This window comes from Culicoides brevitarsis, chromosome 2, assembly GCF_036172545.1.
Source record: "Culicoides brevitarsis isolate CSIRO-B50_1 chromosome 2, AGI_CSIRO_Cbre_v1, whole genome shotgun sequence".
NCBI classification, from domain to species: Eukaryota; Metazoa; Arthropoda; class Insecta; order Diptera; family Ceratopogonidae; genus Culicoides; species Culicoides brevitarsis.
Window position 1 is genome coordinate 1,755,218 of NC_087086.1, and position 15,510 is coordinate 1,770,727.

A 15,510-nucleotide genomic window follows, 5' to 3' on the forward strand; every position below is an offset into this window, starting at 1 on the left:
ACAAGCAGAAACGAGATCAAGTCTTCAGGAAAACTTTTTCGTGCAAAGGAAAACCCGATGGAATCTTCTTTTGGAAAGGATGCATGGCCTGTACGTGTCGCAATGGGCTGGAAGACTGTCAGAAGGCGAACGAGTGCAAAACTAACTGACGAATCCGAAGAATTTGTATCACAATTCGCGTTGCTTTAGTTCAGTAGTTGGCTGTAATGAAAATAATGCACAATAAAAACTGTAACAATTCCACAGAAAATTTATTTTATTGCAACTCTGACACACTTGGAACAATAACTGTAACATTGACAAGCAGAAAAACAAAACAAAAAGTGAACCTGCTGAACCAATAACTCAGCTCGTTGTGCGTTATGATATGATTTGTTTATCGTAAATCACAGCAGCAGCAGAAAAGAGAGAAGAAGTAATCCACGCACGATATGCGGGTGCAGAAAGTGCATCGTGTTACTGTGTTAATTGTTTCTAATTTTCAATTGTAACGAGTTGCACGAAACACGAAACACAAGCGAATTCACATCATGATGATGATGATTGTTTGTTTTCAATTTTATTTGTTGCAGACTCTCGACTTTTTTTTTTCTTTCTTTTTTATTGAAAATGAAAAATGAGAAAGATATAATAATTTATTTAATGAAATAATAATGAAAAATGATAATCACATAGGGAAATAGCATTGAAGATACCTTTTCAACAAGGGAAGTAAATTAATGATGATGATACATGAGGGCAAAAAAAGTCGTATATCAAACAAGTGAATCACAATCCAACAAAAAAAAAATTTTTTTCTACTTTAAAGAATTTTTTTATCGAAATTTCAATTTAATTAAATTAAATTAATTAATTCAATTAAAATTTTTAAAAATTATGAATCTCACATTAATTTTTTTTTTTGTATTTTTTTACCGCATTTCGAAGAAAAAATAATTCTTAAAAAATAAAGTAATTTTTTAGTTATTTGAGTACTCTAAGGGTCTTTGGACATAAAAAAATGAAATTAAAAAAAAAATTTTCTTTGACATAGTTTTGTTTTAAAAACCAAATCAAGAGAAAAACTAAATCAAAAACTATGTCAAAAACTTTGTCAAAGCAATTTTTGTCAAATCTTGCTCCAAATGGATAAAAATTTGTCAGAGGGCTCTAATTTATCATTTTTAATTATTTTATAACTCAAAACTGCCAAAAAATTGAAACTGAAAAAAAATTTTTTCATTGACATAGTTTTGTTTTAAAAACCAAATCAAGAGAAAAACTATGTCAAAAACTGTCTCAAAGCAAATTTTGTCAAATCTTGCTCCAAATGGATAAAAATTTGTCAGAGGGCTCTAATTTAACATTTTTTATCATTTTATAACTTAAAACTGCCAAAAAATTTAAACAGAAAAAATTTTTTTCTTTGACATGTTTTGTTTTGAAAGTGTATGAAATTGCAAAAGGGTCAAAAGGAGTACAAAAAAGCGTAGATATATAACATCCAAATGCGGTATAGTATGTCGTTCTTTAGACGACTATTTTCTCTATTTTTTTTATTTTTAATTATTTTCCAATGATTTTTTTTTCGCTTTTAATTTTCTTACATTTTTAATTTTTAAAGAATTCTTTTAATGGACAAAAACTTCGATTTTTTTAATAAAAAAACAAATTTTCAAATATAAAAAAAAATATTTACCTGAATTTTTGTTACACTGTGCTTCTCACTCGTCAAATAAAAGGCGACCCATAACCTATTTATTAATTTAAAAAAAATGCAATTGAATGATATTGACATGACACGTTGGTTTCACGATAATTATTGCATCACACGTGATAACGCAAACAAAAGGGAAGAAAAAGCCAAAGAAAAGGAAAGGAAGATAATTGTGACATGGAAGGTCATTCATTCAACTCAAAAAAAAAAATAAACGTGAAAAACTCTTCGAGCATGAAATCACTCATATCCTGCATTACTTACCGCCTTTGTGCTGTATTAGATATTTAACAACTTTACACTTGTCTAACTGTTCTAAAAAAGACGAAGAATAATAAAAACTCGAATCATCAAAAAAAATGTCATTAAAAAACTTTTACTTACCCAAATAAAGAAAAAAAAAACAAACGTGTGCTGAAAAAAATTTCTTAAAATTATGAGTAAAAGCTTCCGTTACCATTTCAGTCCATTTCATGAAATCGCCTTAATTTGCTACATTCTTTCTCGTACGTAAAATAAAAACAAAATTTCTAATTGCTCATTTTTTACAATTTTTTTCGTGTCAACATCACCTTCGATGTTTGTTTTGTCCAATATCCAAATATTCATAACAGAAATGACCTTAAAATACGATTTGTGTGTAATTACATGCTCAGAATATTATTTCCATTACGCTGGCTTGGGCGATGTTGCGCTCGATAACTGCGTTGAAATCCAGAACGGACGTGAAAAGTATTTTTTATTTTAACAAATGTTTGAACGTGTTTGTTATTGTGCTGCATCAAAATGATTTTTTTTGTGTTATTTTTGCATAATAATGCCCAAAGAATGCTTCATTATGTTCTGTGCGTGTCATTCGTTGTTATTCTAATGATCGCTCGATTTCACCTGAATTGCAAACTTTTTTGCACAGTTTCGCTTCAGTACTTTTTGAAAATTTTATTTTTTTTCAAAATTTTAATTTTTTTGCGCAATTAAGATTTTTTTTTTAATATTTAACAGAAAATTTAAATTTTTAGACAGAAGTTAGATTTCAAGAATCAATTAGGTATTTAATTTTAAAAATTAATTAAAAAAATTTTTAAAGAAATAAAATTTATTAAATAATTAAAGAAATTAATAAAATAAATAAAATAAAATAAATAAAAAAAAAATTAAAAATATTTTTTCTTAAAAAAATTAAAATTGAAATTTAAAAAAAAATTAATTATAAATGAAGTAAAAAATTTAAAAAAAAAAATAAAATTAATTAGAAATAAAATTAAAAAAAAAAATTAAAATAAAAAAAAAATAAAAAACTAAAAAAAAATTAAAAAAAACTAATTTAATTAAAAAAAAATTAAAAAAAAATAAAAATTAATTTAAAATTAAATTAAAAAAAATAATAATTAAATTTTAAATTAAAATTAAATTAAATTAAAAAAAAAAATTTGTAAAAAATAAAAAAATATTTTTTTTAAAAAATTAAATATGAAATATTTTAAAAAATTAAATAGGTATATTTTTATTTATTTTTTTTTAATTTTAAATTTAAATTGATATTTTTGAAAATTATTTCAATATTAAATAAACCCTCAAATTTCGTACTTCACTGTTCTCGTGACGTCAAATCTCTCAATTTTCGATCGATTTTTCTCTTCCATCCTCGTGATTCGTTCATTTTGTCATGTCACACGAATTTCAACCAATCACGTGCTTTGAATTTTGCTATGGCGTTGTTCATTAATGAATTTTATAGTTTTGTTACTTATTTCAGTGCAAAATTTAATCATTTTATAAAATCTTTGTTAATGAACGGGACCTGTTTATTTTGTTCTCACAGTCGTGCGTTTTATTTCATTCAGTCTTTTGGTGTTAACTGTATCGCGCAGAACAAAATCCGTGTTCGCTTGTGAATTAAATTTAAAAAAAAGAAGAAAAAAAGGTTTCTTTTGTCTTTGTAAAATCTTTCATCGAGACTCACGCCAAATATGAGTGTTTTGTAAAAAATAAAAAAAAAATACAAGAAAAAAAAACACAAAAAGTTGTGATAAGCTTTTGTTGGGCGAAATTTTGTGTGGGTAGTCGAAAAGACGTCATGAAAAATTTGAGCATAATTTTCTTGATGCTCGTCGGAGTCACGGTTCGCGACGTTTGGGGAGCTTCGCTTGCGAATCACGAAGACGAGCGTTTCTTGGAAGACCCGCATTACACGTCGAACCAAGATTTGGGCAGTAAATTGTTGCAGTTGCAGAACACTTTTCCCTCACTCGCGAAATTGACGTCGATTGGGAAAAGTTTGGAAGGTCGCGACTTGTTTGTGCTCGAAATCCGCAAAAATGTTCAGCATACGCGTCCCTTGTTGATGCCCATGTTCAAATATGTCGCGAATATGCACGGCGATGAAACTGTGGGACGCCAGCTGTTAATCTACTTGGCAGAATATTTGCTGTACAACTACAACAGTTCGTCGGAGGTGACGTCATTGGTTGATAACACGGCGATTTTCCTCATGCCAAGCATGAACCCCGATGGTTTCGAGCGTTCGTTCGAGGGCAATTGTGACAGTTTGCCGCAATATGTTGGTCGAATTAACGCAGCTGGAGTCGATTTGAATCGCGATTTCCCCGATCGCTTGGATAACTTGGTCGTGCAAAAGCTCAAGAATCAACGACGTCAACCCGAAACGATCGCCACGATTGAATGGTTGCTCGGAAATCCCTTTGTTCTTTCGGCGAATTTGCATGGCGGAGCAGTTGTTGCCTCCTATCCGTACGACAATTCCATCAAACATCGTCAATGTTGCGAAAATAGCTTAACTCCCGATGATCGAGTGTTCAAAGTACTTGCCAACACTTATGCTAAAAATCATCCAACGATGCGTCGCGGTTTGAATTGCAACGAATCCTTCCCTCGTGGCATCACAAATGGCGCTTTTTGGTACGAACTTGACGGCGGCATGCAAGATTTCAATTACGCCTTCACAAATTGCTTCGAAATCACGCTCGAACTCTCGTGTTGCAAATTTCCGAAGGCAGAAGAACTCGTTGGCGAATGGAAACGCAACAAACGCTCGCTAATTGAATTCATGAAACTCACTCATATGGGCGTTAAGGGACTCGTAACTGATGCCAGAGGTCATCCATTGCGCGATGCGGAAATTGTCGTTGAAAATTTGGAAGATAAACCCGTGAGATCGACAGAACGTGGCGAATATTGGCGATTGTTGACTCCAGGAACGTACAGAATTCAAGCAACTGCATTTGATTACTCGCCAAGTGAAGTTTATACCGTTACAGTTACTGAAGATGGTCCCGTCGAGCTGAATTTTCAACTTTATCCCGTAGACTACGGACGACGCATTCCGTTGCAAATGTAAATAGTTTACGAAATTTGAGTCAAGGTCAGTGTTTCATATTTTAACATTTTTATCTCTTTTTTTTTTGAATTAATTATGTCGAGCTACTGTCTTTACGCAAATGCCATAAAAATGGGTAAAATTTATGATATTTATGAATTTACTGCCGTTAAGCGTAAAAGTTAAACAAGTCAAAATTATTTTTTTTTTGTTATTTTTTCTTTCATAAAATTTTTCGATAAAAGTAGGAAATTAATTGAAAATTCAATATTTTAAATTAAACAAAAAAAAAAAAATAATTAATTAATTTAAATTATTATTTTTATTAAAAAAATCAAACTTAAAAGAATTTAATGTTTTTTAAAAAATAAAAAAAAAATTAAATAATAAAAAAAATAAAATAATAATTTAAATAATTTTATTTAATTAAAAAAAAATATTTAAAAAAATAAAAAACAAATTTCTAAATAAAAATGATTAATTTTGTAAAAATAAAAAAATATAAATTCTTTTTAATTTTCAAAATTTTGTAAAATTTTATAAAAATTTTTTTGAAAATTATTTTTTAAAAATATTTTTCAATTCTTAAACTTACGAAGGTCTATAAAATTTAAAAAATTATTAATTTGATTGATTTGACAAGAAATCTGATAATTTATTCTTCGTCTCAGAATTAAATATTCTATTAAGACCTTCCTGCTAATTACTTTTTTGTAAAGGAAAATTTGATAATTTTTGAATGGACTCGATTTTTTTGCTTAATTTATGCATAAAATAATTTTTATATATGCCCTAAAACTTTTTTATATAATTATTTTTGAATTTTTTTGAAAGCTAAGAAAAAAAAATTTTGTAAAAAAAAATAATTCAAAAATTTAAACCAATTTTACGAATAACGGCAGCGAAATTAAAATATGTTTCATTCACTTTCGAACGCGCTAAAACCCGTTTAGTCTTATTTTTTTTTAAATTTTAACGAAAAAAATGTAGCAATGAGAGTGAAATGACACGAATGTTATCTAACACACACCTTCATGAATTATTTAAAAGCAACAACTTCTAACGTGATTTTTCTTCTTTACTTTTTTAGGTGATTTACAAAAAATAAAAATAAAGACGTGAATGAATTAAAAATTCAAACAAAACATTTGCTGTGGTGAGCTGTACAAAAAATAGCATGGAATTAAAAATTTTAAGTCTCTAAGTTAATCTATTTTTTTTTTAATTAACTCTTAATTTTATGCCAAGATCTGTTTTTTTTAAAGAGAAAAAATAAAATTGTGGGAATTTTGAACCAAAAACCTCGAACTCACATGGAACAATATACCAAAGTAGAACTTTAAAAATAAAAGAAGAAAAATTCCCCGACTTCCTTGTCTGCCTCAAGTCACTCCAAGGTCGATTCTTACGCAAAAACAGGCTATTAACGGTTTTTTCTCTTTTTCAGTTTCTTACTGAAATCTCGTTTGCCATTTCAAAAAACAAAAAAAAAGGAAAGTGAATAACCAGTCGTCGCCTCCTTTTTTGATTCATACCGGTTTTCACTTGAACTTCTTATCATATCAGTTCTAAGTAATATTATAGGTAACAAAACAATGACGAGAATCCACTCTACTTGATAAGTACATTCCAATGACAATTCCTATAAAAACTTTTTTTTACTTAAAAATTTCTTTAAAAAAATCTCACCCAATAAAATTAAAAAAATTGTACAAAAAAGTACTTACGAAAAAAATTATAAATGTATAAAATATTAAATGTGTAAAAAAAAGTGAAGAGAAACAAATAAAAAAAAAATGTGAAAAACTCTCAAGAAAATACAAAAAATAAATAAAATTTAATCCATTATTCAATCAATCAAGCAACAAATATTTGAGAATTAATGTTCTGTTATTGAAACTTACTTATTACTGTAATAAAAAAAAATATTGATGATAAAAATTATGAAAAACAAAAATTAATTATTATTATATGATGATGGAAAACATTATTGAATAAAATATAAATAAAAAGTACTTTATTGTAAATTAGCCTCCACAAAAAAATTTGTTTTATTTTTATATCAAGGCTTGTTTTGATGGAAATGATCTTGGAAATCATTAAACGAGGGTAAGTAAGGCTATTATTTCAATTAATTAATATAAAAAATATTTTTTTTATTAAATTTTATTTTTAAATTTTCGATTTTATGAATTATAATTTATAATTTAATTATTTTTATTTAAAAAAAATTAAAAAAAAAAAAATAAAAATTAAATTAAAAAAAAAATATAATTTTTTAAAATATTTAATTTTTAATTTAAAAAAAACAATTTTTGGTTTTTTTAAATAATTTTATTTTTAATTAAAAAAGTATCATTTATATGTTTTTTTTTTAAATTTTAAAATTTAATTTTTTTTTTAATTTTAAAAAAATAGTTTTTAATTAAATTTTTTTATATTTTTAAAAAAAAATTTTTTAAAAATTTAATTTTTTCAAGTGAATTCTTTTTTATTTTTTTAAAAAATTAATTTTTAGTTTTATTTTAAATTTAAAAAAATATTTTGTAATAATTTTATTTTATTTATTTTTATTTTTTTTTAAATTAAATGAAATTTTGTTTAATAATATTTTTTAATTAATTTTTTTTATTTAAAAAAATATTTTTAAGTAAATTAATGTTTAAAAATTTTAATTTTTTAATTAATGCAAATTAATTTTTTTTTATTCGCAAAATAATTTTGTTAAAAAAAAAAATTAAATAAAAAAAAAGTTTGCAATTCAAGTGACATCGAGCGATAAAATCGAATTGATATTTTTTTTTCAATAAAATTTTAATTTTTATAAGAAATCGATATTTTTGATAAATTTTAGAATGACAAGTGTTTGATAAGATATAAAAAAACGTAAAATCAACAAGTTGACAATTTCTCATATATGACATGCACCTCATTTATGCTTATGAGTTAATTTACATGTTCATCACGCTGCTTTTTGCTACTTTGAGGACAATGCCGTTAAGGAAAGGACTAAAAAACTCAACAAATCCATTAAAATGCAAATGCAAAACTGGAATTTGCACTCGAAAGTGACTGCAAACAGGAAAATATGGGTAAGTAAGGCAATAAACGAACAATTAATCGATAAACGACTCCATATCTGAGGCAATGATATAATAAGCAAATAAATGTTTTTATCGCAAGTGAACTGTGTCACTGTTACTTTAGTCACCCAATCAACAATGTTGCTAAAATATTAAAGGGAAAGGAATTTCTCGTGTTTATTTTATCAATTTCTAACAGCCAATCACTTCCGCATGGAATAATTTTGTGCGTGGGAGGATTTTTTTCATTTACTTTTACTTGCCTTTCATTCTTTCTTCTCGTATTTCGTTATGTAACATTTTTTTTTCTTTATTCAATTTAGTTAATTTTCAACAAAAGTCAAAAAATTATCATTCTGAGTCGTCTTCGGAGTCGTCCTCTTCGCTTGCATCTTCGAGCCATTGAATAAATTTGCCGATGGCATCCGTTTTGCATCCCGAATCGTCATCTAAGTTCTCGTACCAAGCAGTAATCACGTCTTCTGAGAGGATTTCGTTGTCATACAGGTAATGGAGTAGCTGATGAGCACGAGCTTTGAGAGCGGGAACTTGAACAAAAGTTTCCTAATGATAAAAAAATGAAGATTTTTATTAGATTTCACGTTAAAAAAAAAAATTTCGTTGCTAATAGGGCATTTTATCAAAGAAATGTCGCAACGATGTTCGCGAAATGACGATACGTTATCAACACAAGGTCGAAAAGATCATACAGCGAATGAACACACGAGCAACAAGTCATTTTATACTTTGTTGTGTCTTCGCTCGCGTCGCATAAACACAAGGCAATTCATTGTTTATTAAAGTTAGCTGGATTGTTTTGAACAATGGGTGAGTGTTTTTGACTAAAAATCTCAAAAAATTTCATGTAAAAGTTATTTTTTTCATGAAAAACAGAATCTACTATCACAAAAGTTGCTGCTGGGGCATCGCTCGTGACTTTTTTGGCGATTTCCTACAAGAAATGGCAACAAAATCAAATTCCAAGAAGGTAATTTTTGCATTTTTTTCTTTTTTGCGTCATTTTTAATTCAAATTTTACGAATTTCAGATGGATTCAAGTCGGAGAAATCTCAGATTTGTACTTTTTTCCTATCAAATCATGCGGAAAGCTTTCAACACGAGAGGTTGAATGCACAAAAATGGGAATTAAGCAACAATTTCTATGGGATCGCTCTTTTATGGTTATTCAAGAGTCGACAAATCGTTTTGTAACTGCACGTCAATTCCCGGCTTTGGTAAAATTGATGCCAAAAATCAAAAATGAGTCGATTTTGACACTTTCGGCACCAAATATGGAAGAAATTGAAGTCGATATTGCGAAAGTTGTTGCGAAAAATGAAGTTGTAAAGCCGGGAACGTGGGAAAATGTGCCCATGGAGACACTTGATTGCGGAGATGATGTCGCTAAATGGCTTTCAATGTACATTTTGAAGGAAGAAAAGGGATTGCGGCTCGTTTTTTATCCATTAGATTATCCAACGTGAGTGAAAATTCAAGATTTTTTCATGAAAAATCACAAAAAAAAAATTTTTTTAGTAAACCCGTTTACGAAAGAAGCAAAAATTTCCCCTTGGCTACTTCAGAACACACAGGAGCTTTACACGACGAGACAAGTTTCATGATGATCAACGAAGCATCGGTCGAGGATTTGAATAAAAAAGTTGATTTTACTGTAACTCCATTAACTTTTCGCCCGAATCTCGTACTAAAAGGACCAAATGCCTTCGACGAAGACAATTTCAAATGGGTTAAAATTGGAGACGAAATTATTATGAGAGTCACTCAGCAATGTTTGCGATGCGCTTTTACGGTAATTGATCCAGAAACAGGCGAGAGACGAAGCGATGGACAACCGTTGAAAGCTTTGAAGGAATATCGTCAATTTCCGGAGTACGGAACGTCGCCAGTTATGGGAATTCATCTTGGATTGATCAATGGCGGAGGAAAAATTCGAGTTGGAGATCCTGTTTTCGTTCAAGGATAGAAATTTTTAGTGTTTTTGGTATGAAAAAGCCTCGAATAGGAAAAAAATTGCACGAAAAATGAAGTTTTGAACAATTTGTCAGTAACAAACGCTTGACAAACATTTTGAATTTTCTCTTTACCTCAAATGCTTTGAGACAATCGTTCATCGCCGCCTCTCCTTTGATGTAATTCTTCACTACAGGTCCGAAATACTTCATTAATTGCTCAAATACGGAAAAAATCTTGGCAGTTTCAGCTTGTAATAACGTTGGAAGGCTCAAAATTGCCTTGATAACATAAAAATTAACTTCAGACAAGGTCATGTTATAAGCGTAACGCGAAGAATTGATCTCCAAAACCAAAAAATCTGGATTAGATTTCTCCTCGAAGCCTCTTTTAAGGGATTCAACAACTTCGGACAAGAAAACTACAAAAAAAAAATATTTTTTTAAAAAAATTTTCGATTTTCAAAGAAAAATGTACTTACTGTTACTATCTTCGGGAATTGGAGACGGCGCATCATCCTCTTCATCTTCACTCGAAGAGCTGTAAACACTTTCGACATATTCCGACTCCAATTTTCCCATTCTGACATGCGAATTAACGATTTTTGGCTCATCTTCGTCGTCAGATTCGATCTGAAGGGATTCCTCTCCTTTCATAACGTACGCTTTCTCCGCTAATTTCTCGTAATCGTCAGCATCGAAGTCATCAGGCTTCGTACTTCGCACAATTGCTTTGCTCAAATGAGTTTTCGGCGGTAAACGACATTCATCGCCAAGGACACAACCATGATCTAATTGACAATTTTCTGCGACGATAGAATTTTTGCCTACAACGCAATATTCCAGCTTGACATTGTCTTTTATCGTCACTCCGTCGAACAAAAAGACGTGATTCAAAGTACAATTGCTCCCGATTTTGCAATTTTTGCCGACAACGGTGAAATTTAAGACAGATTTTGTGCCAACGTTTGATCCTTCGCCCAAAACGACGTTGGCTTTGAGACGAGCATCACGTTCAAGATGCGATTTGTTGTTTTTGTAGACCATATTTCGCAAAAAGGCGTATTTTTGTTCCAACTCACAGATTCCGTTGTTCGGTACGAGAGGATAAACCCATCGATTGACGATGTCATTGGAAACCATGTTGTAACTTTGCCAATTTGTGATTTTTCGAGCGTATTCTTGTTCGTTGAGCTCTTTGACGTAAATTGTACTTGCGAGAATTTCTTCGTTGATCAAAAGTCCTCGAATAAAATCATCTCGTGTCTCGAAATCAAAGTTATCTGCGAACAGAGGAAGAACAGAAGGCGCACAAATAGCAATTTGCGGATCAATCAAGTCGTGATGAACAATCATTTCGGGATTTTCCATGAGAATTTCCAAGGGAAATTGGAAATGACGTTCCTTTTGATGCGGTTTCAGCTTCTGATGGAAGAGTAAACGATTCGTATGAGCATCTGTTGCTATAATAACTTCATCTCCGGTTCGTTGATTGCCCGGAGCTCGTTTATAAATGACTGTCATGGCAGCTCCTTTGTCCATTTTGCATTTGTTTCTACAAAAAATTCAAATTTTCATTCAAAATATCAAAAAAATGTTCAAAAAACTCACTTATGCTCCTCAAAAATCGGTTCTAATTTCGCATTTGTGACAGTTCCTGCTCCCATCAACACGAAATGACCTCGAATCAGTCCTTTAGCATCCAAATCTCTCAAAGCATCGCCGAAACAACGACATCCTTCAGAACTGACAATCTCTACGTTCATTTTTATCGACCATGTTTTGTGATTTTTCTTGCCTTCCGCCACAAGAGCCTTCACTTGATCGATCGAAATGCTCGCAAAAACGAAAACTTCTTCGACGCCGCTGCGATTTAACGATTCCAAAGCATAGTCGAGCAATGGAACGTTCACGCAAGGAATGAGACCCTTAAAAAAATTTTTAAAAAATTAATTTTTTATTGAAAATGTGAATTTTGCTTACGTACAATTGTCTCATACGGCGTAAAAGCATCTGTGAAATTGTCAACTATGAGCACAGCTTGAAAGGTTTCTTCTTGTTCCATTGTGAGAATTTGAGGTAAAAGTCTCTGACGTCGTTCGATGAAGTTGTAATATCAAAAATTCACGTAAAAAACGAGAAAATTGTTCGTCGTACTGAAATTCGGTGTTTTGTTATGAAATTTCAACCATTTGACATCCGCATGTTTTTGACGTTTTAGGATTTTTTTATGGTTTGAACTGAAAAATTATCGAAAAACGTTAAAAATTTCAAATAAAAAAATAAAATTTTAGAAAAAATTATTAATTTTAAAAAATTGAAAGGTTAGTGACTTCACGTTACCTTCGTTCATTCATAAAATTACTCTTGAAATGTAAAATTTACAGGAAATCGTGCACTTTTAATTAATAAGTACTCGCTAATTTATGATTTTATGAAGTTTCAAGCCTCCATTCTCAAGTAGCAACGAGAAATTTTAAGATTTTTGGTAAAAATCACTCAATTTTTAATGTTAAGTACGTTTTTAATACCGAAAGATGTCATAAAAATGCATTTTTGTGCAGTTGGAATGTTTAAAGAGAGATAAATTGTGCTAATTTGTTCAAAGTTCGTTCTTGACAGATGATTTTTCGTGCAAAACGAAGGATTCAAGGATGTTCAATCTCTTTTTCAGATCTTCCTTCTTTGTGTCGCTGACTTTTCCTTCAAGAACTTTCTTCAAACGTTGTTTTTCCGCTTGTACAAACGTTAATCCGCCTCGTTCGATGATTCGTTCCATATAGGCGATGTAAATTTTAGCCACGTAATCCTCCTAAAAGTAAATTGTTTAATGAAAAATATTTTTTTTTTGATAAAAATTAAAATTTTTTATACTTTTTTGCCCTCAAAAGTCGTCGCAAGTTGTTTCGACTCTTCGAGAATCGATTGCCGAGCACTTTCCGAGTCAAATTCTACCGCAAATCGTCGCGCTAAGTCATCAAATTCACGCACGCAACCCGCCAAGCCAATATAGAGATTCGAATTTTGTCGCACGAACTTTCGAATCGTGTCAGCAGTCCATTCGGCATCTATTAAATATTCAGATAACGATCAGATTTGTTCATAAACGGTCATTAACGAGTGATTTTACCTGAAAACTCAATTGGATTGTCAACGTTTTGCCTATCAAATAATTTTATCACAGGAAATTTGTCGGTTTTCACGTTAAATCGTTGCGCCAAATCGTCATTATCTTTGTCGCCGTAATCTTTGACGCCAACTTCAGCTACAAGCAGCTCACTAACATCCGCAGCAGCTTTCGAGAATTCCTCGAATTGTTCGTGTTTCTCGCCATAAGGGTAGGAAATGTCGAATTTTACGATGGAATATTGAAATTTGGAGAGAATTTTGTCGAAAGTTAAGGAATCGAGCTCGACACAACCTTTACAACTTGCAGCTACTTCAGCAAGAAAATTCGAGAAAGCCAACGAAATGATGAGGAATGCAAATTTTTGTGGATTCATGATTTTTTTTGCTTGCCGGTGTGATTTTTTGTACGAAAAAATGCCAACTCTGAATGAGAGTCGTCGATTTTTGATGACTTTTTAATCGTTTTCGTGGATTTTTATCACAATTCGATGTAAAATCACAAAAAATTGAGGAACTGAGTGCTTTTTGGTCTTATTTTGTTGATTTTCAGCAAGAGACTGACTTGTTATTCGATTTGAATTTCGAAACTCGAAACGTCATTTGATTCGAAATTCATTTGTTTACCATCACAAACTTCTATTTTTGTCGGAATTTGACCGTGTTTTCCTTTTTTGTTAGTTTTAAATATGTGGCAAGTCTGTTCCTGATCAAAATGTTCATCTGTCGTGTTTGTTTAACCCTCGAGGATAATCTTTATCCCATAATTCCTTCGTATTCGACACAATTTACCGAATGTACGGGCATCGCAGATCTCAAAAACACAGATTTTTTGTGTCCTTCATGTATTCGGAAACTAAATGACGCCCAAACATTCCGTTCGGAAGCCCTCAAGTCGGATGAAATCCTGAAAAATAACTTACAGGACCTGATAAATGCTGAAATCAAGAAGGAACCTGAAGAAGAATTCATCGAAGAGCGTCTTTTGGATGAAAATTTGTTACCGGAAATGACAAATCTCGAAGTTTTGGACGACGAAGTGTTAGATGAAGAGCTTGCAATGCCATTTGAAGGTCCCTCAGGAGTCCTGGAAGTCACGTTGAAGCGAAAAATCGTTCCGCCTTACGAGAATGTGAGCATTATTGAGGCAGTTGATGTCAACGTTGCGAAATCTCTGAGGTCGATAAAGGCAAAAATGGCATGGACTGAAGAAACGAAGAAATTTCTCATCAAAAATTGTCCGTATTGCTTCTATTATAACAAAAATAAGGTCGTTATGAAAGATCACATTCAGGAACACTTGACGAAGAATGGGGGAGTTGAATGTGATCATTGTGGCAAAAAATGGCCTTCAAAATTGAGATTATACGAGCACTTAAACAAAATTTACAAAGGAGGTTATAAAAGAAATAAAAGTTTATCTAATGGCGCAAGGAGACGAATGTTTGCTTGTGACTTTTGTGACCAACAATTTGATGAAAAAATGTTATTGGAGAAACATATGCAACAAATCCATCCAAATGTTGAACATAATTTCCTGTGCAATACTTGCGGAAAAACTTTCGCATCGCAAAAACGACTCAAAAATCATACAATTTCTCATAAAAACACGGGAAATAACAAAGTAAGAAAAATTTTTTATCAAAAAAAAATCAAAAATTATTTTTTTTTATTTCAGTTCGAATGTCAATACTGCGGAAAACGCTTCAAACTGAAGGCAAGTCAACAATATCATCTTCTCTCGCACACAAATGAGCTAAATTTCACTTGTTCAACTTGCGGCAGAGGCTTTAAGACGAAACAAGCGTTGCGAGATCACGAACCTATTCACACGGGAGAGCTTCCGTATCAATGTGACGGTTGTGAGAAGCGTTTTAGGTCACGTGGTTTGCTGCGAAGTCATCGATTGATTCATTCTGAGGGCAAATATCAGTGCGAAATTTGTTCCTTGCGATTTAGGAGAACGAGCAATTTGAATGATCATATGTTGTGTCATACGGAGCGACGAGATTATAGTTGCTCGATATGCGGAACGATGTTTAAGGCCGTTGCTTCGTTGAAGAGACACATGAAAAAGCATCACGAGAAGGAAAAGAAGATGGAAGAGAAGGAAATTTTAGAAGAAATGAGTGTTTCGGGAGAAATTTTGATGGAGACAGGAGTTATTTGAGAGGAAAATAGTTAAAAAAAAGTTGTTTAAAATACTCAAAAAAGGAAGCTAAATGTTAAGAATTAAAGTTTTATATGAGAAAAATTATATTTTATGAAAAAAAAATTTTTTTTTTTGTTATTTAAGAG

General features: G+C 30.9%; 5 protein-coding genes across 6 annotated transcripts; 3 read left to right on the plus strand and 2 right to left on the minus strand.

Annotated features, from left to right (window-relative positions):
- Window positions 1-3,555: 3,555 nt before the first annotated feature.
- On the plus strand, window positions 3,556-6,999 carry LOC134831285 (carboxypeptidase D). Of its 2 annotated transcripts, none has more exons than XM_063844980.1 (2): window positions 3,556-5,072; window positions 6,124-6,999. In XM_063844980.1, exon 1 carries the CDS (start codon window positions 3,774-3,776, stop codon window positions 5,052-5,054), a length of 1,281 nt encoding a protein of 426 aa, XP_063701050.1. In that variant the 5' UTR covers window positions 3,556-3,773; the 3' UTR covers window positions 5,055-5,072; window positions 6,124-6,999. The 2 variants fall into 2 exon arrangements, with proteins under 2 accessions (XP_063701050.1, XP_063701049.1); XM_063844979.1 differs by having other exon boundaries at window positions 3,556-5,078; window positions 6,124-6,998.
- A 1,391-nt stretch (window positions 7,000-8,390) lies between these two features.
- LOC134829309 (translation initiation factor eIF2B subunit epsilon) lies at window positions 8,391-12,264 on the minus strand. Its single transcript, XM_063842339.1, has 5 exons — window positions 12,074-12,264; window positions 11,698-12,014; window positions 10,569-11,641; window positions 10,222-10,508; window positions 8,391-8,680 (listed from the first exon to the last, which is right to left on the minus strand). Exons 1-5 carry the CDS (start codon window positions 12,149-12,151, stop codon window positions 8,468-8,470), a joined length of 1,968 nt encoding a protein of 655 aa, XP_063698409.1. The 5' UTR covers window positions 12,152-12,264; the 3' UTR covers window positions 8,391-8,467.
- Window positions 8,817-10,228, plus strand: LOC134829310 (mitochondrial amidoxime-reducing component 1-like). The gene is made up of 4 exons (XM_063842340.1): window positions 8,817-8,944; window positions 9,011-9,104; window positions 9,165-9,596; window positions 9,653-10,228. Exons 1-4 carry the CDS (start codon window positions 8,941-8,943, stop codon window positions 10,098-10,100), a joined length of 978 nt encoding a protein of 325 aa, XP_063698410.1. The 5' UTR covers window positions 8,817-8,940; the 3' UTR covers window positions 10,101-10,228.
- A 320-nt stretch (window positions 12,265-12,584) lies between the features above and the next one.
- LOC134831084 (protein windbeutel) lies at window positions 12,585-13,783 on the minus strand. The gene is made up of 3 exons (XM_063844727.1): window positions 13,217-13,783; window positions 12,961-13,154; window positions 12,585-12,898 (listed from the first exon to the last, which is right to left on the minus strand). Exons 1-3 carry the CDS (start codon window positions 13,587-13,589, stop codon window positions 12,689-12,691), a joined length of 777 nt encoding a protein of 258 aa, XP_063700797.1. The 5' UTR covers window positions 13,590-13,783; the 3' UTR covers window positions 12,585-12,688.
- Window positions 13,784-13,830: 47 nt separating this feature from the next.
- Window positions 13,831-15,464, plus strand: LOC134830862 (zinc finger protein 888-like). The gene is made up of 2 exons (XM_063844465.1): window positions 13,831-14,836; window positions 14,891-15,464. The coding sequence occupies exons 1-2, from the start codon at window positions 13,928-13,930 to the stop codon at window positions 15,380-15,382; spliced, it is 1,401 nt and encodes a 466-aa protein (XP_063700535.1). The 5' UTR covers window positions 13,831-13,927; the 3' UTR covers window positions 15,383-15,464.
- The last annotated feature ends 46 nt before the right edge of the window (window positions 15,465-15,510 follow it).

Bases quoted from the DNA above. Each gene is read 5' to 3' on its own strand.
- LOC134830862 (XM_063844465.1), top strand. From the start codon at position 13,928: ATGTTCATCTGTCGTGTTTGTTTAACCCTCGAGGATAATCTTTATCCC. The intron at 14,837-14,890 runs GTAAGAAAAATT...TTTTTATTTCAG, and splicing joins AAAACACGGGAAATAACAAA to TTCGAATGTCAATACTGCGG.
- LOC134829310 (XM_063842340.1), top strand. The intron at 9,105-9,164 runs GTAATTTTTGCA...TACGAATTTCAG, and splicing joins CAAAATCAAATTCCAAGAAG to ATGGATTCAAGTCGGAGAAA. The intron at 9,597-9,652 runs GTGAGTGAAAAT...AAATTTTTTTAG, and splicing joins TATCCATTAGATTATCCAAC to TAAACCCGTTTACGAAAGAA.
- LOC134831285 (XM_063844980.1), top strand. From the start codon at position 3,774: ATGAAAAATTTGAGCATAATTTTCTTGATGCTCGTCGGAGTCACGGTT.
- LOC134831084 (XM_063844727.1), bottom strand. From the start codon at position 13,589: ATGAATCCACAAAAATTTGCATTCCTCATCATTTCGTTGGCTTTCTCG. The intron at 13,155-13,216 runs GTAAAATCACTC...AATATTTAATAG, and splicing joins CAATCCAATTGAGTTTTCAG to ATGCCGAATGGACTGCTGAC. The intron at 12,899-12,960 runs GTATAAAAAATT...ATTTACTTTTAG, and splicing joins CGACTTTTGAGGGCAAAAAA to GAGGATTACGTGGCTAAAAT.
- LOC134829309 (XM_063842339.1), bottom strand. From the start codon at position 12,151: ATGGAACAAGAAGAAACCTTTCAAGCTGTGCTCATAGTTGACAATTTC. The intron at 10,509-10,568 runs GTAAGTACATTT...TTTTTTTTGTAG, and splicing joins AATTCCCGAAGATAGTAACA to TTTTCTTGTCCGAAGTTGTT. The intron at 8,681-10,221 runs GTAAAGAGAAAA...TTTTATCATTAG, and splicing joins ATTGTCTCAAAGCATTTGAG to GAAACTTTTGTTCAAGTTCC.